Raw genomic sequence first — 24,097 nt, forward strand, 5'->3', positions numbered from 1 at the left:
GCGACTCTCTAAATCTCTCCATCTCCTGCCCTCAAATTAGAAACACTGAGCAGGTGGATTTATATTCACAATAAAAGAATTTATTTGGAGTCTACCCTCTCATCCGTAATCCGTGAGACTGCAGACAAAGAAGCTACTGCTCACTTAGTACGAGATGCCGGTGTTGTCGCGGATCCAGTCGAGATATCCGGTGACGCGGCTGAAGACAGCAGGAGCACCAGACTGGCAGCCGTTGCCGGACACGAAGGATGTCACTCCGACCAGGCGGTTGCCGTCGTGTGTGACCAGGGGGCCACCGGAGTCGCCTCCGCAGGTGGACTTTCCGCCGTTGGTGCTGATGCAGATCATGTTGTCGTGGAGGGACCAGGTGCGGCTGCACTCACCCTGGGAAATGATCTGGACATCGACGGACTGGAGCCAGTCGGGCAGTGGGCTGCCATCGTAGGTGCCGCCCCATCCGGAGGCCACGGCCCACCATCCGGCGTAGTCGCGGTTGCGGTCGTTGAGGCTGGGCAGCTCCACCTTGTTGACCAGGTGCCAGAAGTCGACGTGCGGGGTGCGGATCAGGGAGATGTCGTTGTGCAGGTTGCCGCTGTTGTAGTGGTGGTGCTGGACGAAGTTTCCGCTGCCCACCCAGTGGGTGTACTGGGGCTGGTTGCGCAGACTGGCTCCGTAGTTGATGGTCACTCCGTTGGCTCCGCTGGTGCAGTGGGCGGCGGTCAGCACCCAGGTGTTGCCGATGATGGAGCCACCGCACCACCAGTTTCCGTTGCCGCTGAAGAGCAGACCCACGATGTAGGGCACCTTGCCCTCGTAGGCTGGGTAGCCGTTGGTGATGCGACCCTCGATCTTGAGGTCCTTCACCGGGGTGGGGACCAACTTCTGGTCCGGGGTAGGAATGGCAGTGGCGGCGGCCACGGCCAGAGCCAGGAATACGAACAGTTTCATCTTGGACAGGTCTTACAACTCATGGTTTTCCCACAACCTGAGCGCACTTTTATACTGAATAGAATGTCTTATCATCCTCAGGAAACGACGGCTGTATATTTTGTCCAGTTTTTGGCGTGATAAGTTTGCCGTCTGATAAGCGCGGAGGAGCGGATTCTATTGTAAATATATGGCGTGTACTTAGGATTTCAAGCTTGTCCATTATGTAACAACTTTGTTAAGTTGTCTGTAGGGTTTTGATATGATGCTTGAGTGATCGTAGTACGGACTTTGTATTGCAGTGCTGAATGAGTACAAAAATAATGAATGGAAGCCACTGAACTCCTGTAGTACATTCTTATCAGCAAATAAGTCACTTATTTATGGTTGCTGTTCGAGTAATTATCATTCATCGTACGTGTGGCCCAAACTCGATTAGAGGAGTCATCGATGAGGAAGACGTGCACATTTCAAACATAAACCTTTCAGATCGTCTGAGAATTTATCAAACTACGTTCTTTAAGTTTAAACTATTTACATATCTTAGTTTCCCGTTTAGCTTAGGAATGGAATTGTAGCCTCATAAGATAGACAGGTTATATACTGAATTGAAGTATCCTTAGGATCTGGTTTATACAAATGCCATTTGATATGATTTAGGATGATTGGCAATCTTTAATTCGATCTTATGGGAAACATCTTGGGATTATCGAGCTGATTACGGGCAACGGACTTATTCCCTTACTGTCACTCTGCAATTGGCAAGTAAAGACAATAATTCAAATCTTATCAGCCTGCTTAACTTGTCACGGCTGAAATCTGGCAAAATATATTAGCACCAAATATTACTAAAAAGCGACAAGAAGCCATAGTATTGATAAGGCGCTAGTATAAAAGCTAGGTCAGTTTCTGAAAAAGGCACAAGTTGCAAGACCTGCCAAGATGAAACTGCTCGTATTCCTAGCTCTGGCCGTGGCCGCCGCCACTGCCATTCCTACCCCGGACCAGAAGTTGGTCCCCACCCCGGTGAAGGACCTCAAGATCGAGGGTCGCATCACCAACGGCTACCCAGCCTACGAGGGCAAGGTGCCCTACATCGTGGGTCTGCTCTTCAGCGGCAACGGAAACTGGTGGTGCGGTGGCTCCATCATCGGCAACACCTGGGTGCTGACCGCCGCCCACTGCACCAGCGGAGCCAACGGAGTGACCATCAACTACGGAGCCAGTCTGCGCAACCAGCCCCAGTACACCCACTGGGTGGGCAGCGGAAACTTCGTCCAGCACCACCACTACAACAGCGGCAACCTGCACAACGACATCTCCCTGATCCGCACCCCGCACGTCGACTTCTGGCACCTGGTCAACAAGGTGGAGCTGCCCAGCCTCAACGACCGCAACCGCGACTACGCCGGATGGTGGGCCGTGGCCTCCGGATGGGGCGGCACCTACGATGGCAGCCCACTGCCCGACTGGCTCCAGTCCGTCGATGTCCAGATCATTTCCCAGGGTGAGTGCAGCCGCACCTGGTCCCTCCACGACAACATGATCTGCATCAGCACCAACGGCGGAAAGTCCACCTGCGGAGGCGACTCCGGTGGCCCCCTGGTCACACACGACGGCAACCGCCTGGTCGGAGTGACATCCTTCGTGTCCGGCAACGGCTGCCAGTCTGGTGCTCCTGCTGTCTTCAGCCGTGTCACCGGATACCTCGACTGGATCCGCGACAACACCGGCATCTCCTACTAAGAACATTGTGTTTTTTCCCGTTTTTTGGGAATTTTTAAATAAAGCAAAATAGAATGCTATTATCGAGATCCCCGACTACCATAACATCAGAAAAATTACAAAAAATTAAAAAAAAAAAAAATTTCCAAATTTAAATGCAGTTTTTTAGAGAATTGCTCCAGAAACATTTAGAGGTATGCCACTTCAAAATCCGATTAAGATTAGTTGAGTTATGGACTTTGGAACTTCAGCCTTGGGTCATTCTTGAATTTCTACAACATCATAACATCAGAAAAATTACAAAAAATTTAAAAAAAAAATAAAATTCTAAATTTAAATGCAGTTTTTTAGAGAATTGCTCCAGAAACATTTAGAGGCATGCCACTTCAAAATCCGATTAAGAATAGTTGAGTTATGGACTTTAGAACTTCAGTCTTGGGACACCTTTGAATTTCTACAACATCATAACATCAGAAAAATTACAAAAAATTTCAAAAAAAATAAAATTTTAAATTTGAATGCAGTTTCTTAGAGAATTGCTCCAGAAACATTTAGAGGTATGCCACTTCAAATTCCGATTAAGATTGGTTGAGTTATGGACTTTAGAACTTCAGTCTTGGGTCATTCTTGAATTTCTACAACATCATAACATCAGAAAAATTACAAAAAATTTCAAAAAAAATAAAATTCTAAATTTGAATGCAGTTTTTTAGAGAATTGCTCCAGAAACATTTAGAGGTATGCCACTTCAAATTCCGATTAAGATTGTTTGAGTTATGGACTTTAGAACTTCAGTCTTGGGTCATTCTTGAATTTCTACAACATCATAACATCAGAAAAATTACAAAAAATTTATAAAAAAATAAATTTCCAAATTTAAATGCAGTTTTTTAGAGAATTGCTCCAGAAACATTTAGAGGCATGCCACTTCAAAATCCGATTAAGAATCGTTGAGTTATGGACTTTAGAACTTCAGTCTTGGGACACCTTTGAATTTCTACAACATCATAACATCAGAAAAATTACAAAAAATTTAAAAAAAAATAAAATTCTAAATTTGAATGCAGTTTTTTAGAGAATTGCTCCAGAAACATTTAGAGGTATGCCACTTCAAAATCCGATTAAGATTGGTTGAGTTATGGACTTTAGAACTTCAGTCTTGGGACACCTTTGAATTTCTACAACATCATAACATCAGAAAAATTACAAAAAATTAAAAAAAAATAAAATTTTAAATTTGAATGCAGTTTCTTAGAGAATTGCTCCAGAAACATTTAGAGGTATGCCACTTCAAATTCCGATTAAGATTGGTTGAGTTATGGACTTTAGAACTTCAGTCTTGGGTCATTCTTGAATTTCTACAACATCATACATAACATCAGAAAAATTACAACAAATTTATAAAAAAATAAATTTCCAAATTTAAATGCAGTTTTTTAGAGAATTGCTCCAGAAACATTTAGAGGTATGCCACTTCAAAATCCGATTAGGATATTTTGAGTTATGCACTTTAGAACTTCAGTCTTGGGTCATTCTTGAATTTCTACAACATCATAACATCAGAAAAATTACAAAAAATTTCAAAAAAAATAAAATTTTAAATTTGAATGCAGTTTCTTAGAGAATTGCTCCAGAAACATTTAGAGGTATGCCACTTCAAATTCCGATTAAGATTGGTTGAGTTATGGACTTTAGAACTTCAGTCTTGGGACACCTTTGAATTTCTATAACATCATAACATCAGAAAAATTACAAAAAATTAAAAAAAAAATAAAATTTTAAATTTGAATGCAGTTTCTTAGAGAATTGCTCCAGAAACATTTAGAGGTATGCCACTTCAAATTCCGATTAAGATTGTTTGAGTTATGGACTTTAGAACTTCAGTCTTGGGTCATTCTTGAATTTCTACAACATCATAACATCAGAAAAATTACAAAAAATTTAAAAAAAAATAAAATTCTAAATTTGAATGCAGTTTTTTAGAGAATTGCTCCAGAAACATTTAGAGGTATGCCACTTTAAAATCCGATTAAGATTGGTTGAGTTATGGACTTTAGAACTTCAGTCTTGGGTCATTCTTGAATTTCTACAACATCATAACATCAGAAAAATTACAAAAAATTTCAAAAAAAATAAAATTCTAAATTTGAATGAAGTTTTTTAGAGAATTGCTCCAGAAACATTTAGAGGTATGCCACTTCAAATTCCGATTAAGATTGTTTGAGTTATGGACTTTAGAACTTCAGTCTTGGGTCATTCTTGAATTTCTACAACATCATACATAACATCAGAAAAATTACAACAAATTTATAAAAAAATAAATTTCCAAATTTAAATGCAGTTTTTTAGAGAATTGCTCCAGAAACATTTAGAGGTATGCCACTTCAAAATCCGATTAGGATATTTTGAGTTATGCACTTTAGAACTTCAGTCTTGGGTCATTCTTGAATTTCTACAACATCATAACATCAGAAAAATTACAACAAATTTCAAAAAAAATAAAATTTTAAATTTGAATGCAGTTTCTTAGAGAATTGCTCCAGAAGCATTTAGAGGTATGCCACTTCAAATTCCGATTAAGATTGGTTGAGTTATGGACTTTAGAACTTCAGTCTTGGGACACCTTTGAATTTCTATAACATCATAACATCAGAAAAATTACAAAAAATTTAAAAAAAAATAAAATTTTAAATTTGAATGCAGTTTCTTAGAGAATTGCTCCAGAAACATTTAGAGGTACGCCACTTCAAATTCCGATTAAGATTGTTTGAGTTATGGACTTTAGAACTTCAGTCTTGGGTCATTCTTGAATTTCTACAACATCATAACATCAGAAAAATTACAAAAAATTTCAAAAAAAATAAAATTTTAAATTTGAATGCAGTTTCTTAGAGAATTGCTCCAGAAACATTTAGAGGTATGCCACTTCGAATTCCGATTAAGATTGTTTGAGTTATGGACTTTAGAACTTCAGTCTTGGGTCATTCTTGAATTTCTACAACATCATAACATCAGAAAAATTACAAAAAATTTATAAAAAAATAAATTTCCAAATTTAAATGCAGTTTTTTAGAGAATTGCTCCAGAAACATTTAGAGGTATGCCACTTCAAAATCCGATTAGGATATTTTGAGTTATGGACTTTAGAACTTCAGTCTTGGGTCATTCTTGAATTTCTACAACATCATAACATCAGAAAAATTACAAAAAATTTCCAAAAAAATAAAATTTTAAATTTTAATGCAGTTTCTTAGAGAATTGCTCCAGAAACATTTAGAGGTATGCCACTTCAAATTCCGATTAAGATTGTTTGAGTTATGGACTTTAGAACTTTAGTCTTGGGTCATTCTTGAATTTCTACAACATCATAACATCAGAAAAATTACAAAAAATTTATAAAAAAATAAATTTCCAAATTTAAATGCAGTTTTTTAGAGAATTGCTCCAGAAACATTTAGAGGTATGCCACTTCAAAATCCGATTCGGATAAGTTGAGTTATGGACGAAGGGAAGATCATGTTCATGGTGAAGATCATGTTTGCAAAGAACACTTTTTTTTAACAGATTTGTGTATATTTGTTATTCCTTAGTCATTTATTGATTCTAAATTCTCTAAGGAACAACAAAGCCTTAACTCTTTAGTAGTAATGGTAATCGCGAATCCATTCCAAGTTGGACTGTATATTATGTCATGATAAGGGCAGTGGAGGTGTGTCTGTTGTAAATATATGGCTTGTCAGGTTTGTTATGCTTAGGTACATAAAATACGCTTAGGGATTACTATTAACATTTGAGTCATTGCCAAAGTGTAAATTGATCAAATTAATCTTTAATCAAGTTATGTTATGCAAGAAACATAAGCTGTATGCCAATGTGCTCATAAAATCTGGTTGGAGCTGTTGTAAATTAAACTGAATTTGTGCTGATAGCCAGTTGCGCCTTCAAATAATTTTGGCAGTTGGTAATGTTCAACCGATAACAGCTTTCATCCAAGGCAATGGACCATCCATGCAAAGTTTAATGTCAGCTTAAAACATGTTTCACTGGATCATACTATTCTTTAATCTAAGCTTAAATGCATTAAATATGTTTTTGGCCAGTGCCACATGCAATATTGCGGGCCATTTTTTGGCTCTCTTGGACGTTTCACATTTCAGGCGAAATTCGTTAGTTGCCGAAGCACCACAAAGTATGCAACGCAATGCGGCAGATGCTGCAAGGATAAGCCGATTTGTATTTACTCACCCGCACAAAAAGCCCTTGTATCGGCTAACAACTGATGCAGCCGGAGCTCCACTTGCCGCACTTGATGGATGAGTCCTCCGGCTGATAAATTGCCACCCACTAATCGAACATCAGAGCCGGATCAGAGTGTCCCTCTGCCGTTGATGTCCTTTCAATTTGGAGCTTGGCGCTATTCCTGCCATTGGTGATTGGATACTGACAGTATAACGATTTAAACAGCAATTTAATCCGTTTAGAAAGTTTGGTTTTGGAAACTCTACATATTTATCTTGTTAGGCAAACCACTCGTTTGCTTTCCAATTCGATTTTATTGCAATTTTTGTACTACTTAAACTAGGCAAATGTACAAAAGTAGATAAAGTCCATACGAGTCTAGGATACAGCTAGGTAGAAGTTGGTTCCCATGTAGGATGAACCGATAAGTAGAACAGATGCGACCTTCTGCGGCCCGGATGCTTTATTTACAATAGATAGTCGATGGCCGATGGCGAAGGATGAGATTCCGCACAAGGATTCGTTGCATTCGCGAACTAGACTCCGGATTAGATGGCGAACTCGCCGTGATCCTCCTCCAAGGAGCAGGGTCTGCGGAACTCCTGGCCCCTCTCGTGGATCCACTTGTTCGACACTGCATGGATATGGATATGGATATGATAAAGTCCATCTTCAGTGATGGATAAATGGCGCCGGACTCACCCCACTTGGTGCCTGTAAGTACGGGACAGGCGGCATGGCGAGTCCTCACGTCGCCCTGTCCATCTCTATGGAGATTCATCCAGAAGGCAGCCGTTCCCTTCTTGGGAAACAGAGCGGTGTGCAGGGAGGTGAAGACGGTGGCTCCTCCCTGCTCCACATCACTCATCTGAGATTGGGGAGGCCAGGGAAAGATACGAAATGAATATCATGCCATATTAATATATTACACATATTTTTGTAAAACCAATTAGTTAGCAAAGCATCAACTAACAATAGTTTGCCGAGCAAAATAAAAGTATCTCCTAGAGCGGAGAAAACCTCATTTGTAAGGATGCCTTGCACTTTGTATATTTCCCTGCCACTGTGCGTTCCTTTGCATTCACGGCTTTGGAATGATGCTGCTGCCTCGGGCGAATAAAGTGAAAATTCACCGAGTGCTATTATTTGTGTGGGACGTGCGCGTGCATATAAATGCGGATTATTATGCTTAAAATGGAGTGAAAGCAACTTACATAGAATAAAACGGTGGCAATGCGGTTGCCCAGATTGAGACCCTCAAAGGCGCGCTGCTCCTCCTTCTGCAGAGGATTAAAGCATATTAATTTCCTTGCAGCTCAGTTAGGGTATGTAAATAATGAGGGAGACCCACCCTGGCAAAGTCAAAGTGCGGCTCGTAATGGCCACCAATGCCGTAGTTGACCACCTGCAGCTCCTCGGCGGAGTCCATGTCCAGGCCAGTCATGTCCGCCGTGCGCTGCACCACCGTCTCAATCACCCGATGCTCGGGGGTCTTCAGCCAGGCGGACTTGCTGATCCTGTAGTTCGCCGTCTCCAAGGCTCCGGTAACGGAGTTCTGGACCGTGGCCCTGCGGAACCGCGGGCGGGCCATCCGCTTGATCAGATCGATCTCGCCGTCGTACATGGCATCGTGGAAGATCACAATGTACGGATCCGCGTGGGCCTCCTCCAGCTTCAGGGGACCCAGGCGCAGGAAGGGCACGCCGTTGGTGACATAGCGGCAGCGCAGGGATCGCAGATCCGATGGCGATGGCTTCAGTTCGCCCCTGCACAGCATCTCGTAGGCCCGGCGCTCTGTCATATCGAAGATGGCCGGATCGCTCTTGGCCACGGGCTGCAATGGGCTTATCTAAGTGGTGGCAGTCTTGGCAGTTTGGCTTTGGGTGTAGCTTACCAAGTCGGACTTGGGCATCTCATCGGTGCCGTCGTCGCCCTTCATCTTGCTCAGCTGCAGCTGCTGGGCGATCTCCTTCTCGTAGAACCGCTTGTTTCCATTGGCGCGCTCGTGGTGTGGCAGCAGCTGGAGCAGCTCGTTGGTCATGGACAGGGCACTCTCGATGTTGCCTGGAAGCAGTGGAAGCAAATGGGACACTACAGAAAAACTGCCTTTTACTGCCATCCCCACCCCAACATTCAAGCAAAACAACATCAAAGCGACTGAACCGTAACTACTTGAATAGGCAAGTAGCACATTAGTGAGCCTCTTATTTAAAGTCAAGAGTTTGCTCTTGACCGGCCGCACAACTAATTCATCTTGGTCTAAATGGGCCTTAAGTGCGAGGCGCTGCCCCAAAGTATGCCACAGTTTCTTTGAACTTTTACCACCTGACCCCGAACTTGCTGACCATAAAGTCGATTGGCTTGTTTCCAAAGTTTGCAAGCTGCTCACTTATTTATTCATTTGCGTCCAGGTTCTGGCCCTCATTTAGCCCGAGTCTGCGCCACTAATAAGTTCTGTCCCTCAGTTGACGTAGAATCCGGCTTCAGCCTCCGCCTGCCTGGCGACCTCAGCTTTTGAGGTCCTGTCGGCGACAGGAATTTAAATTTGCATCTCAGGACACATGTGTGCCACGAGTGGTTGGGTGCAGAGAGCCTGTCACTTGCCTCTTGGCGCACCCATTTGTGTTGGTTTTCGTGTTGTTACCCAACACAATATGGCCGCACTTCCGCCACGCCCACCAGGAACAAATCCTGGTGCATGGGAAAAAAGGGCTCCATGTCGAAGCGAAACTCGCACGTCAAATTACATTGCTCACAGCGTTTTGTTGGCATAGCAATCCGTCAGTTAGGGTATCCAAAAGCATGCAGGGATGGGCGGAGAAGTCGGCACTAGGCCTGCCCAAAATCACCGCATTAGCCAGCCAACTAAACTGGCTACGTGGCTGCTACCAATTTCTGCCTGTGCGGAACTAACCAAGGATACGGATGCGTGTGCCAGTCCGTTGATGAACGGATAGGGGACACTAAGCGGCGTAATAAGACGTTAATAAAGCACACAACTCCCTGGCCCGAGGACGTGCCGATCCTGTCCTGCTCTACGTGATAGCTACTCCCTCCTCCCGCAACTTTTCGCACTTAATGGAGCACCCCGAGAGCGGCTCCAGGTGGAAGGTATGGCAAGCATGGCTAGTATGGAAAGCATGCAAAGTATGGAAAGTGGCAGGACAACAGGAGGCAAGTGGCCGGGACTGAGTGCAATTTCCTGCAACCAAATGGACCTCGAAAGTGCCATGCAAACGAGCCAGGAGAACAACGAGGTGGGCGGCGAACACACTCCGAGAATTTAATTACCGAATTTGAAGGACACTTTCAGTTGGGAGGCCATGGCGAGATTTTTATAACTTATTAAGGCCGAACCGACTTAGTTATAAATTATAAAGAATTTCATGCAACGCTTGAGTATTTTTTGTCAAAGGAGTCAGCCAAGCAGCCAAATAAGTTTCATAGTCTAAGTTCACGTGTGTTTTTGCCAGTGCAACCGGGCACTTTGCGGACGGATGCCTTGGAGTCGCACTGGACGTGGACGTGGACGTGGACTCACCCTCCTTGTAGGTGGAGAAGGCCAGGTACTCGAGGATGTCGGCCTTGGTGAAGCTCTGGGTGTGGTTGGACGGCTCCTCCAGCATGCGGGCCATCGCCTCGTTCATCCAGAGCACCGTGTGGTAGTAGTCGTGGTTCACGTACGACTGTCTGCCCAACTCGAAGCAGTCATCCGAGGACATCTCCGTGCTGCGGGATAATAAATTTGGTCAGTGAGCATCCCGCTCCATTTCGGGCTGTTTGTTTTTTGCCAAACACAAAATCGATGCATGTACCTGTACTGAATGCCATTCAGCTTGCCACGCGCCACACTGGAAGTGTCCAGCTGGTAGGTGTCCTGCAGGCGGAGCAGGGCCACCGCCGCGCCATTGAGATCCTCGTCGGAGGGGAACTTCAGGAGGCTGCGGTACTGGGTGATGTTCTGCACGAAGTCCGTGCCCACGTCGTGCTCCATCAGGTTCTCCACCTGGCGCCAATCGGTGGTCAGCCGCTTGGTCAGCAGGTAAGCATTGATTGGATTGGATACGTAGGCGGTTATGTCATTGGAGGCATCCGAGTGCTCCCTCTGGTACTCGTCCATTTTGCTGCAATTTAAAGAGTGGGAAAACTTAGCAGACAGTTCACTAAGTGCTTTTCGCGAGCGGGCAAATTGCATTTCAGCTGGCGGAAGGCAACGCCGAAGTTTCAACTTGGCCGCAAAAAATGCAAAAGTGGCAAGTCCTGCGGCAAAATAAGCTGCGGCTTACGGAAAATGTGGTAACTTTCCGGTTTGTCAATAAGTAAATGCAGAAAAAGTCGGCTTAAGCAGATTGCGTTTAGATATGCACCGTATTTCAATAGTTAAAAGCTGCTGATAGCGGAGAAATAATTGTTTACTCAAAGTTTATCAACCGACCTATATGAGAAGTGTTTATTCACCATATATATTTGAACTAAATCCGATCACTGTAACACTTTTTATAAAGCATTGAATAAAGAGCAAAAAAGCGGAAGGGAGATATTTGACAGCATATTATAACTTTCTTGTTCGCCATTTTCTTATTTGAAAAATGCAGTACTGGTATCTACGTGCCTTTATTTTATTCTCGCGCAGTAGCGCACTTAGCTTAAGGTGAACAATAAGTTAAACAAACTAAAGTAGCAATAGGTACAACCCACTTGTTATGTACAGTCGTTGGGGGATGATGATCTTCCGCTGATTATAAATCTAGGTCTTGTTTTTGGTCTTTTAGCCGTTCGGTGTGTCAAGTTCTTGGAGTCAAAGTGGAGGGTGTACAACTAATTAGAGTCTAGGATTAACTGCTTCCAGGGCACTAGACCACGTTGACGCGGTTGTCTGGCGGCGGTCGGTGGCACCACAAGCTGCCCAGCACTCCCAGTCCGATGAAGAACATGGTGAAGGTGGACAGGCCCAGTATGACGCCAGTGGTCACGTCGTGGACCGGAAAGCCGGGGAAGGGGTCCACCACGAGTATCACCAGCAGGCCGCAGGACTTGAGGAGGCAGAACACGGTGACCAGGATGTATCCGGAGCTGTAGCTCCTGTTCGGCAGCCACTCGCAGTGGCGCGACCTGAATCCCAGGAAGCCCAGTCCCATGCCGGAGAAGGAGGCCACCAGGCTGAACTGCAGGTAAAAGGACTTTCCCAGCTGCAGGCGAAAAAGGCAGGTTACGCAATTGTTGTCATGTATCCCTAAAATGCATTAGACCACTCACGTGTGCAATCATGTAGATGATGAGCCCCGCATTCATGGTGCTGCCCAGGACGAGCATCAGGGAGACGACGGCCAAGGTAATGGTGGCGTTGGCCATCTTCTGCGGATAGGAGCTGTTCTTCTTGCCCTTTCCCTGGATGCTGCTCATGTCCTGCTCCCGGTCCAGCTCCTGCCCCTGCCCCAGCCCCTGCTCCTGGACCCTGGGACTGATGACGGCCATGGATCGATCGGCGATCTGCATGGGAAGCGGCTTCACGGTCTCGTAGTGGAGTCTCTGGGGGGAGAGCCGGTTGTGGCGAAGTGGCAATGTGGGAGGGACTCCAGCTGCTGCTCCCACCTGCTGACTTTGGTAGATCTGCTGGCTCTTGTAGATCTCCAGGCGCCTCTCCAGCTGCAGCTGCTCGTAGTGGGCGGCATTCCGGGGCGTGGAGTGCGCCAGTCGCGGAGGCGGCTGCATCTTCCTGGGCGTGGTCAGGAGCTCATGCAAGGCCCGCGTGGCGGCAGCTGCATTCTTTTGCTGCGGCGTTGAGGTCCTCGCAGCGTACTGCCTGCCCAGTTCCATGTTGCTGAGGCAGGTTTCCTGCTGCTCCTGCTCCTCCTCCGCCAGTTCATCGTCGTCCGCATCCGTGGGCACCACTGCATAGCGATGGGCGCGCCCATTGTGCATCTGTATGATCTCCTGGTTCTCGTCCACCAGCTCCTCGTCCTCGGCGGTGGGCACCATCTGGTACCTCTGGTTGCTGTTCTTATCCACTATCAAGAAGGTCTTGCTGCCAAAGTCGCTGCTGAAGGCGTGCTTGATCTGGCTTGGATTGGGATTGGCGTTGTTGCTGATGCTCCTGGGCTTGGGCGGCAGACTAAGCACGGGTGGCAAGCTGGCGAACTGGGTCTCCTGGCGGGGTTCCTCGTGGAAGGAGTGCGGCTCCTCCTCTTCGTGCACTCCATGCCTGGAGCCATAGCGATCTAGATTGTCCTGGGATCTGGCCAAACGCTGGGCCGCCTGTCCCGGCACTATGGCGTATCTGCTGGCCCTGCTGCTGTTCAGCTCCTCCAGGGGCACCAGGGCATAGCGGCCACTAGAGGAGTGCTGCTGATGTGGCTGGTGTTGCTGGTGTTGCTGCTGCTGCGCCAGGTGTTGCTGGTGCTGCTGCTGCAGATGTTGCTGCTGCTGCTGGTGCTGTTTCCGCGTCACCGAGCGCGTGGACATGCTACGCTGCATGCGCAGGGGACCCTCGCGGGGATCGCGAGTGGCGCGCGGAGGAGCGGCTCCAAAGTTCATCTGGAGGCTTCTGTTGTAGATGGACTCGACGCGCGCGGAGGCGCTGCCGCTGGGCACCGGATAGAACTCGCTGTTCTGGCAGAAGGCCGGGTTCGTATAGTTGTGCTGCGACATGTTGGCACTGTACTGTTGGCGATTCCACAACTCTAAGGGTGTTGCTCACTTTTCTTGGGCTTCGCGTGGCTCACTGTTCGCGATCCGCTCACGTCGGCAACTGCGACTCGACTGATCTGGAGAGCCGTTCCAGCCGGCAGCTCCTCAACTTCCTCCACTTCCTGCGCCGGCGCGCAGTCGAGTGGATCGACCCCACCCCTTAGAACAGCATTTACTTGTACATAAGACGCCCGTACAATGACCGACTGTGTTTGGCGCGTTCCATTAGGCCAAAACATCTGCTCCTGCTCGGCGAACGGGGGTTGAAACGCGTTTCAGTTCCAACTGCGACTACAGAACCCAAAACCCCTGGCGGATTGCAGGAGCAGCCGGCGTTCCATTCGGCATTCGGCGTTTTATCAGCGTTTTTAATTCCTATTTACCCACTCATATGCGCTCCCTCGCGACTTTGCTACCACTTACTTTGGTGGAGTTGCGGGGTATGATGAATGTGTTTTAAATCCGCATTGGATTATGCATAACCCATAGCATATTGACATCATTTAACTATCGTGAAAGTATCTTTTGCGCTTATATAAGAACTAGTTGTTCTTGTTTCTTTTGTTCACTCGCTGCTTGTTTCTGTGCCGAAATATTTTAAGTAGTTTATGGCTTGTTGAAAACATATCAAGCCTTTATTATATATGGCTGGCATCCGTTTTTAAACAAACTTTTTATGCCTGCTTTCACAAAACAGTTTAGTTTAATATGCACATATTTCTGACGCAAATGCGTCCACTCATAAAGTAGCAAATAAAGTTAAAACAAAATGCATCCCGGTTCGGCTTTAAGAATTAAAAAAATTTCACATGGATTTGTGGAAAAACTTGATTCATCTAAAGGGCACCTTTTCGTCGACACAACCTCACCACTTATCAAAAGTAATACTTGTTCGCTGTTCTGATGTTTGTGCAGACCAAAACCTTCCCTAGAGGCAGCTCCTACCCGGATTTTTGTTGCCCAAGCGACCGTTACATTTGCTTACAGAGAAAACTGGGTGTTCATGGGGCAACTTCATCCGAATCCTGCCTCCCACGTGCATGCATATATGCCTTTGAGCCCGCAGGCTGGATGCACGCGTGTTGTGCTTTTGTGGTGGCCAACTTAATTGCCTTTCGGCCAGGAGCAAATCAGCGCAGTCGGTGGCGTTTGTCAGCGGATTAGCCAGGAATTGGAGGCACCAAAAGCTGGTCGGAAAATTTAAGCGACAACTTAAACGCCGGCGGACGGCGGACGGCACGCGACAAGAGTGCGGGGCTGCGGCACAGCATCCGAAGGATACGCGGATGCAGATACTCAAAGGCAGGGGCAATGACAGCGCACAAGGATAACAGACAGGCACACAGCTGTCAGCTGTTTGCGAGGATCCTGTCTCGTCCTTTGTTGTGCCACAGCCAAGGCACGAATGCAGAAACAGAAACCGAAGTAAACTGAACTGAGCAGCACTGAAACAGCTCTGAAACAGCCGCAAAGATAGATCCTGAATCCGGAGTCCGGAGTGCGACTGGCATTATTTGATTAGGGGAGTTGTCTCACCGCATCCTGCACCCTGCCCTCTCCCCCATATTGTTTCCGCTGGCAGTTGTCATATATGTACGCCACTAGAGCCCCTTTGTACATAAGCAAGATATGTATCTGCAGTCATGTGTGTGAGGGGCGCCTCCCCAGATACAGATACAAATACACACACATGCAGCTGTAGTAAGGCAGCATAGGTGCGTGCAACAGCTGCCTCAGCACGTGGCAAAAGTAATTACCACCAAGCAGGCGACTACCTGAACCTCCATTTACGAACTAGCAACATCTTGGCACCATTTGCATAAGAAATGTGTTTATGCTAAGTATCTCGGGGTCTGACTGGAGCTGCTTCTTAAGGCCTGGGGCTCGTGTAATCGTCTGAATAACTCAGATCTCTAATTAAAACAGAGAAATTACTCCTCCCATTTGCTGAAGCAGCAAGCAGAAAACACTATTTCACAAAACACTATTTATCTGAGCTACTACTCTTGACTACAAAAACATACTAAAACATGCCGCAAAGTTATTAAATATACAATAAATATGGAAATTGCAGCAATAAGTTTCAAATCAGAAGGCCATATTCACCAGAGGTAAATAAATGGTAGCAAACAAAGCCACTAATTACAAATTGTATTTGCTCGTTGGTTATGGGCAAATAAAAACTAAATTCACTCTCGGCGGGTCAATTACAACACGCGGTAAGCTATTGCACATTTAATTATGGCCAGAATGCGGGATTTCATAAATATCTGGCAGTTGTTGGCTCAGATAAGCAGCAGCAATTGGTGCGTTATTTAGGCCCAATTACGCAAGTGAATGCAGGAAGGGATACTCACTTTTTGAGGAAGTTCAGCTTGTCCTCCTGGACGCGTATGTAGCCCTCCAAGTTGGTAATCAGCACGGATTCAGTCTCTAGCAGCTCCTCCATCTCGGCCAAGGCCGTGTACACCTCCCCGTTGCCAGGCACGCCCCCAAGGAGCAGGACGCCGAGTAGGAACATCAATCGCCAGTCCGCTGCCATTTTAAAGTCTGCAAGAAGATGGAAAACAGTTTGTTACCAGGGCGTTGGTAAGCGAGCAATACGGTAGGTAATGCCACCGATTTGGCCTTAAATCTCCGGCCATGTGTAAAGTGGAAGCTCCAAGCTCACTGAACCCGAAATCGACTTTCATATTGATTAATATCGCCGAATATTGCGGAATATCGCCTGAATATCGAGCTAGCCGAGGCACAGAATTTGCTTTTTGCGAGGGCAGCTTTTATTTTGGCAATTTATTTTAATGAGCGTTTTTTAATTTGACCTGCCGTCGAGCGGTTTGTTTTATGGCGTTTACTTTGCTGACTGTACTGACGACAATAAAACATCCACTGAATGGGGAAATGCTCTTTAAGTGGCCGTACTTCCCTTGCCAGAAGCAATTTGCAATTTATATGTACTTCCCTGGTTGCCTCGGCGAATATCTATTGGAAAATGTGCAATTTGTCGCAGTCAAAAGTGGAGCGAGTAAAATGTTCAGTTTTACATATCTCTGCATCACTTTGACTTTGCTGGTTGCCAGTTGAATTCAGCAAAGGGATAACTTAAAATTCTTCTTTATAATTGGCCCGTTTTTATATTCGTTTGGCTGCTTTGAAGGTTTTACGCGTAGCATTTAATTCCATAGACGAGCAACCCGTTTAATCACTAACTCACATGGCAATCCCCTGTGGCCTTTGTATCTTGTGATGTATCAAGTTTCGTATATTATATATTGTTTAGGCCACTATACGTACCCCCATCAGTCTCGGTTGACAGGAACAGCGAGTTCAAGTTCGTTTCCAGTTCCGTTTTGAGGCGGGACTACATAGGTTGCGGCTTAGTTAACGTGCCAATAAATTTTAATTGATATTAATTAGCTGCGCGCTGTTAATTCGCATCTTTAAGATAAATGCGGCGCTCAATCTGCATACAGAAGATGTTTGTCTGCGGTGGTTCGTTGGCTTCGCTGGATTCGGGGTATTTGAGGGATTTTGAGGCCAAAAGTCCTTCGAAAAGCCACAAGGACGAATTAAGGCCGATGCACGCCCTTCAAGGCGCTGGGCGTTGAATAATTAATCAGCAGTAATTAATTCTGCCAGGGCAAGACAGCGAGACAGCCTCGCACTTGAGCAGGTAATTGCTCACATTAATCAGCCAGCAGGAGATAAGATCTTCTATTAATACGCGGCATTTTGGCCAACACTTCGTTCTGGCCACTTTGGTCCAGAATTATGGATGTGCCAAGGCGAGTCGATTTATGTCAGCTAACATGTGTTAAAAGCGAACCCGGCTGTCAGCAAAATATTAAATAATCTCGCCCAGACCGGTTCGTCCCCTTTACCAAATTCTAAACCTATTCGGATTTCCATTTCTAGTCGGAGAGTTTCGACACTCCGATCAGAACGAGGGCAACAGCTATTAAGTTTTACGACACGCCGTTCAATTCCATTTAACTTTCCAGTTTCAGAGCCAGATAGATCACGATGTCGATAGAGGTTTTCTGGCTAAGTTGGCCCTGCATCGCACGGGAAATTAATTGGGGTTCAGGGAACTCCGTTAGTTATGCAAATGTATCTGAAAGATACGCGTCGCTGCAGCCGAGACCCGAACCCAGCCGAACAGAAATCGCCCATTGTGAGCGATGCTGCTGATGACCAGACCTTTAACGGTTCTCCCAGTCCCAGTCCCAGTCCCAGTCCCAATCCCAATCCCAAGCCAAACCGCGTTACACAATCAAACTTATTGAAATGCAAATATCATTTCACGCAGAGAATATCTGCAGTTCGTGGGGGAAATGAGGAATTTCTGCTTTCGACAAGTTCACCGAACTCCGGCCGCCGGCTTTATGCTTTCTTTATAGAGTGTGGACCAAATGACTCGCCTTAATTTGCGGAATTCCAATGCAACAGAGGAGCATGTGTGTTGCCATGAGTTGCACAATTTCAGACCAATGAAATGAAACAGCAGGAAAAAGCAACACCCACACGAAAGTACGCAGAACTAAGGTGCGTTTCATGATTGTGAGGAGGAGTTCTTGGGCGAGATTCTTACTGCATTTCATGCGGAGCATTCCTAAGCCATTTATGCCTCTGCCCAAAGATATAAAAGATATAAAGATATACCAAAATATCTTTCTTAAAAGGCTATCGAATAAAACTAAAGTCAAAGCTTAAGTCTAACAAAACATTTAGATAATCAGGATTAAAACGGTTGTCGGCTCAACTATAAATGTCAGCGAATCAGCGATAATTCGGATTAAGTATTAAATATAACATCTTTATGGTAATGCATATGAAATTGAATGAAATTTTAAACCTCAATTCATTAAGATACACAATTTACGAGTTGCGATCCAGCTTGTGCATGTACAGTTAGCACATGACCTTTGTTTTTGAGTAAAAGCGTTAAAAATAATTAGGCAGAAGTACCTGCCAAGTTGTCTGGATGTTTAACGCGGAATCGCTCACATTTCTGGCTGATCAAACTGATGGAGCGGCATGCAAATGAAGCGCATATTGAAAATATGCAAAATGCAGAATTATTAATATTAAGAGGGAGCAGCAATAAATGACTGCAAATGTCAGGCAGCTCCAATTACCATAGACTGCGGTCGCCAGAAACTGCGAACTGGCCAGAAATTCAGCAGAAGATTTATGCCCGGGACAAAGCTGAAATTGGATTTCACGTCCAACTAATTGGCAGCAAATTACAAACTTCAGTCGAGTGGAAGAGAGCAGAAAGTTGATATGGTTACGGAAATTAATGCATGGCTGCGGAAAATTCGATTTCAGGAGCAGCCAAGGCGGCGATTTTCCTGCATTTTCATCACATCTCTTGGTTAGTTGGGCAAACTAATCTCCCAATCAATTTCAATTCACGCCTCATCATCATCATCATCATCGTCGTCATCATAATCGCTTTTGCACTTCTTGCGGTGCGAATTGTGGTGCAACGAAATGGACTTTCGTCATCGGATTGCAATTGCATTTTCCTCACCGGCCACGCCTCTATTTCACAGCCCGCCCATCTGAGCATAAGGCCCAACTGAAATGCTGGCTCGTCAATCTTTTGGCTTGCGTGTATTCTGTGCTTTATGCAATCCGGCAACAATTTTCGTTGGCTCCTCTTCTTTCCCCGATTTTCCAGCACTTTTTCGAGGAAAGGCGCTCGGCGAAATGAAAATGTACGTGCTGCCGCCTTTTGTTCGACAAAATTTGTTATCTTGCGCCCGGCTGCAATTAAGTTATGAAATACTTTGTGTGCAAAACGCTGACTAAGCTCCTCATTCGACCCACTGACTGACTGCGAAAAGTGACGAAACGGGAATGGAAATGGGAATGAAAATGAAAACGAAATGAAAATGGAGATGGAGATGCCTGACTGCCACACGGATACAGATACGCAGATACTCTTGTGCACTAGCACTAGCACATTGCATCTGGCCAGTCAGCAAATGCTACCACCTGGCAAAAGAGTCCTTGTTAACAGAGGTAAAAGTTTCGAACGCCGACCTGGTTGGCCATATTGTACTGGCTCCCCACAGTGAAGCCTCTGGCTGCACCAACCCAGTGCCTCATAACTTATAACCAGTACCTATAGGGAGCATATCATACGAACCGCATAGCTATTCCCACCCGAATCATACTGTTTTGGCACATCACGTTGTTGCACTTTATGTGTGCCCACTGCACCACTGCGCCACCTGTCCCACACAATAGGAACCCGCTTATCGAGTGCGGCATATGCACCTGTTTCCCGGGAGCCCGCCTCCTTTTGGCCGCCCAACTGCGACACTTTCGCTCCAATGAAACTGTCAGCAAACGGCACCAATTCTATAAAATGCAGCGGGACCATTTCAGCAGGCACGACATCATTATTCAGGTGTAAATGCTGTGGAGGTACCAAGGTCGACTGGCAGGTGTATGGTGGGCTTGCTATCGTGGCCCCCAATGTCGTCCATCAACTTTATGAGCGCTGAAGTCGACGAAGCCGCTGATGCGACTCCGAGATGGACGAATCCGGAGCCATAACTCAGCCACCGGCAGCCCAGTAGCACCACTGACATTTATGAGCCACCGAAAGCGAACTCATAACTGGGCATTCGCAGCCAATTTGGAGTTGACGCCACACTGGGAGAAACCAGTGGCAACTGAGCATGCGTAATTGCAGAACATCTTTATTTAATCTTTAATTTAAATATGACATTTCCGTGCTCACGTTTGACTTAGCCTTAGTGGAAGCGTTTTAAGGTCCATAAATATTCATGTTTTTGTGTCCAAATATTATGAACGTGATATGTTTCATTGGATAACTTCTCTTGTTTGGGGGTCAATAATTTACGGATTCTGAAAACTGCACGAAACTAGAAGTATAAATTTGTCTAATCTGAGAATACCTAATCGTAACATTTATCATTTATCAGAAACTGCCATTGTATTTCCATCTACTGAATGTGTTTTCGAAACTAGTTTTCTCGATTAAATATAGCCAGAATAAAACTCGAAACGCTTTTGGGCGGAGCTTCATTGTTTATAAATTAATTGTGTCTATATTATTAGGAGTTAATTAAAAGCGAATTAATTGTGTGATTTGTAGAACTTGCTAATAATGAAGAGATATAGCAAAATAATTAGCAGTCCTGAGAGCTGGGTTATTTAAATTAAAGTGTGATATTTCCGTACATTTTCGCTGTGCATCTGCTCTTTTGGGCCCTGGCATTTGTGAGCTGCCAGCAAACTCGGGAAAACTGTGCAGCTCCATTGGCCACATTGTCTCTTTGGGCCAGTTGCCGTTAATGTGGCACGAAGTCGCCAAGCTGCTGCCACCGAAGTCTTCCATCTGCTAAATGTCAGGCCCCCAGATCCGCGCAGCTCCAGCTCTTTTTACTTCCCATGTCTGCTGTGGCATTTGCCCATTCGTAATGGAATTCGCCGAGGGTACGGCTTCCTAGCCAGCAACCTCCCTGCCCCTACCATTCAATTTGGCCAATTTGAGCGGCTGTGCTCGTCAATCGAATGCATAATTAAAATCGCATCGAATCGAGCCGTCGATTTACTCGTTGGCACTGTAATTTGACTCCGTTTTTCTTTAATTCAGCGACTTAATGGACTCGTTAGACGCGTCCGCCATAACCACTTCATCGTCATTATAGCCTTAAGTATCGTCATCATGGGCACAAACATGGCCCTAACCACCGAATGAGGTCTCTCCACTTTGTTGATGGAACACTGGGTAATGGAAAAAAGACTGACAAAAGCAGAGTTCTATGTGGGAAAATCATGGTCCCGGGCTGCCTAGTTTGTGCAAATTATGCAAACAATTTGGTTAAGTGTAATTGAGTTGGCCAGGCCGAGCGCGTGTGGCAGTTTCAGTTTCCAGTTCCAGGCCACATGGTGCACTTGCTCCAAGAACGAGGATCCCAAGTCGGCGATAATGTGATTTGTCTGCCAGCAAAAGTTGCACTCGCAGGGCGTGAGCTTTTCAATTCTATAAGCGTTAATTTGATTCTCACAACTTTGCTTAACCCCGCCGTCCCCAAGGAAAGTGCCCAGCACTGGAAAAAATGATGTTGAATTATGGAAATTAAAGTATGCTTGCATCCCCATTGGTTTGCACAGTTTGCTGATTATCAGAAATCCCTTTTGATTACGTATTTGGAAATATTCGAATTATATTCGATTTAGATTATTGATTATCACTGTGGATTTAAAACAAAGCATAGTGATTCATTTCTCGCTGTGTTGGGAAAAAGGCATCCGCATGAAGTATTCAGTAGGCAGGAAGGACTCGGCGGGAGTGATTCAAGTGCATTCAGCGAGTTTGCTAATTGGTAATGAATGACAAATGTTCACAGCCCATCCCCAGCCCCCTTAACACCCGACTGGCCCCGTGATTAACCCATGGCAAAGTGTTTAATACCAGTCAGCTGCCGTCATGGAGCGTGTGCACACATAAATTTACAATTCACCTTGAAATGTAAGCATAAAAGGTGTCCCCCGATGGAAATCGCAATGCCAAACCGGTTCAAAGACTATGCTGAGCATTATAAAAGCGAAAGATGAGCTGGGAAAAGGCAGCACAAAAATAGGAGGAGGGGCAACGAAGACCAGGCAAGGAAGTGGGCCAAAAGCAGCTCCTTGTCAGCATTGTCCTCACTTTCATTGCATTCCGCACCTGGAATTGGAATGGCACTTGATCCGTTTGGCAGCCACTTTCGTTTTTTGGCATCCACCGCTATTATAGCCAACCGGTCGTCATTGCCGAACTAATTAGCAAGCAAATACTGATCAAATGGACGCAGAAGGCGAAAGGCCAAAAAGGCGGGCGGGGGGCAACGAACCAGATTGCGGCTAAATTGTTTCATAAATTTCATAAATTAACACACCTTGCTCGTAAGTTAATTGAAGCTATTGAATACGAGTGTGTTTTCAAAAATACGCACATCCATTAATCATCCAAACCAGACTCTAATTGGTGATGTGTTTCCAATTAGATAAGCAATATCAGCTAATAAGAGCGGCTACGCGGGGTTTGTGTCCCGGCTAAAGGGAGTAAATTCAACTGGTTTTTAGTTCCTGGACTTTACAAGCTACTTTCAGTGCCCTGATGCGTTAAACACGGCTAGGGATCTAATTAAATGTTGTAAAATAATACAAAATGGAATAGCCTTTTAAAGAAATAGTATCCTTTCCACAAACCGGTTTGAAAGCAGTTTAAGAAACTACTTGTTTTGGCATTCCCTGATTCAGTACTCCATTTAACCCTTTAGGCAATGTACAGTAAAAAGAAGAAAACCATTGGTTCAAATGTATAGATATGTACCATCCCGTTTCCGTTCCGGAACTAAGCCATCCTTTTCCGCCCAGTTGGCAACGCATCCTGGGAACTAGTTCCAGGACACTCAGGGGTGGAATTCCAGGAAAGGCAGCACCAAAACAGAGAGCTAGACAGCCGAGATGGGACCGAAGATGAAGTGCACGGGAAACTGGACCAAAACAAATGCCGACAACGGACTACGTGACCGCGGCACTTCCTCCTTCTCGCCCCCAGTCCCCATTATATAAACACACCCAGACGAACGTAAAAAGTATATATGTACATATGTGCCCCATGCCGCACACACTTTTTCGAGTCCAGATATTTAGAGGCTTATCGCCAGCGGAGACGGAAGAGGGCAGAGCGGAGGAGCATCAGCAGTAGGAAATGGGGAATATGCGGGGGCAAGAAGCGGTCAATTGAATCGCCATGTGGTGACAACAAGTGCATATAGTATGTATCAGTTTAGTTTTTGTCACCGCGCGGCAGAGCATTTCACTCTAATCAAAATCGAATATTCAATTTAGCTGGCCCACATTCCCGATTCCCGATTATTGTTATCAGTGCACAACGGATGGCGATGCCGGCAGGAGGAACACGTCAGTAGTTCTAGAAAATGTATCTGAGGGATTTCTTTGACTTACCCTGGTCTACGTCTGAACTTGTTGCTGCTTCTCGATGGATGTCAATGAAACTGGCCGCCTTCTTTGTTTACAATTGCTCGGGTACACCTCGATTGCATTGCCCACCCGCACTGTGTATCTTATAGATACATATTACGCACTTGCACTGGAAGCACACAATTCACGCTTGTGTTCGACACTTTCGTTTAGAATCGACTGCAAGGACAGTTTTCTCTGGTCTCGAGAAGCAAATACCCTGTTCACAGTTTTTTCTGCTAATATTTTAGTTTTAGTTGGGCTTCTTCTTAATTCGCGTCCGCGCGCTGAGAAATACCGAGTGGAACTGATTTTGTTTTGTTGCCGCCTCGAATACAGATAAATACCGACTTCCAGAGAGAGAGTATTTCTGGTTTCTGTTTCGAACTTAAGAGAAGAGCACACACTTCGAATTTCGAAATTCAGTTCCCACCAATTCGATAGAGAAAAGTGCTTCAAATTTTCTCTTTGGGCTTAACACAGAAAGAGAACGTATTTCAGTTCT

General features: G+C 45.4%; 4 protein-coding genes across 4 annotated transcripts; 1 reads left to right on the plus strand and 3 right to left on the minus strand.

The window, feature by feature from the left end:
- Positions 1–54: 54 nt before the first annotated feature.
- Positions 55–976, minus strand: LOC6555344 (serine protease 1). Its single transcript, XM_001981158.3, has one exon. The coding sequence runs from the start codon at positions 946–948 to the stop codon at positions 145–147; it is 804 nt and encodes a 267-aa protein (XP_001981194.1). The 5' UTR covers positions 949–976; the 3' UTR covers positions 55–144.
- Positions 977–1,832: 856 nt separating this feature from the next.
- Positions 1,833–2,741, plus strand: LOC6555345 (serine protease 1). Its single transcript, XM_001981159.3, has one exon. It carries the CDS (start codon positions 1,870–1,872, stop codon positions 2,671–2,673), a length of 804 nt encoding a protein of 267 aa, XP_001981195.1. The 5' UTR covers positions 1,833–1,869; the 3' UTR covers positions 2,674–2,741.
- Positions 2,742–7,160: 4,419 nt separating this feature from the next.
- Positions 7,161–23,933, minus strand: LOC6555346 (prolyl 4-hydroxylase subunit alpha-1). The gene is made up of 9 exons (XM_001981160.3): positions 23,578–23,933; positions 15,936–16,128; positions 10,707–11,015; positions 10,433–10,620; positions 8,786–8,955; positions 8,243–8,725; positions 8,106–8,171; positions 7,594–7,759; positions 7,161–7,525 (listed from the first exon to the last, which is right to left on the minus strand). The coding sequence occupies exons 2-9, from the start codon at positions 16,118–16,120 to the stop codon at positions 7,440–7,442; spliced, it is 1,653 nt and encodes a 550-aa protein (XP_001981196.1). The 5' UTR covers positions 16,121–16,128; positions 23,578–23,933; the 3' UTR covers positions 7,161–7,439.
- On the minus strand, positions 11,490–13,795 carry LOC26526091 (putative mediator of RNA polymerase II transcription subunit 26). The gene is made up of 2 exons (XM_015153878.2): positions 12,148–13,795; positions 11,490–12,080 (listed from the first exon to the last, which is right to left on the minus strand). Exons 1-2 carry the CDS (start codon positions 13,537–13,539, stop codon positions 11,745–11,747), a joined length of 1,728 nt encoding a protein of 575 aa, XP_015009364.1. The 5' UTR covers positions 13,540–13,795; the 3' UTR covers positions 11,490–11,744.
- Positions 23,934–24,097: the final 164 nt, after the last annotated feature.

This window comes from Drosophila erecta, unplaced genomic scaffold, assembly GCF_003286155.1.
Source record: "Drosophila erecta strain 14021-0224.00,06,07 unplaced genomic scaffold, DereRS2 tig00000000-arrow-pilon, whole genome shotgun sequence".
Classification (NCBI taxonomy): Eukaryota; Metazoa; Arthropoda; class Insecta; order Diptera; family Drosophilidae; genus Drosophila; species Drosophila erecta.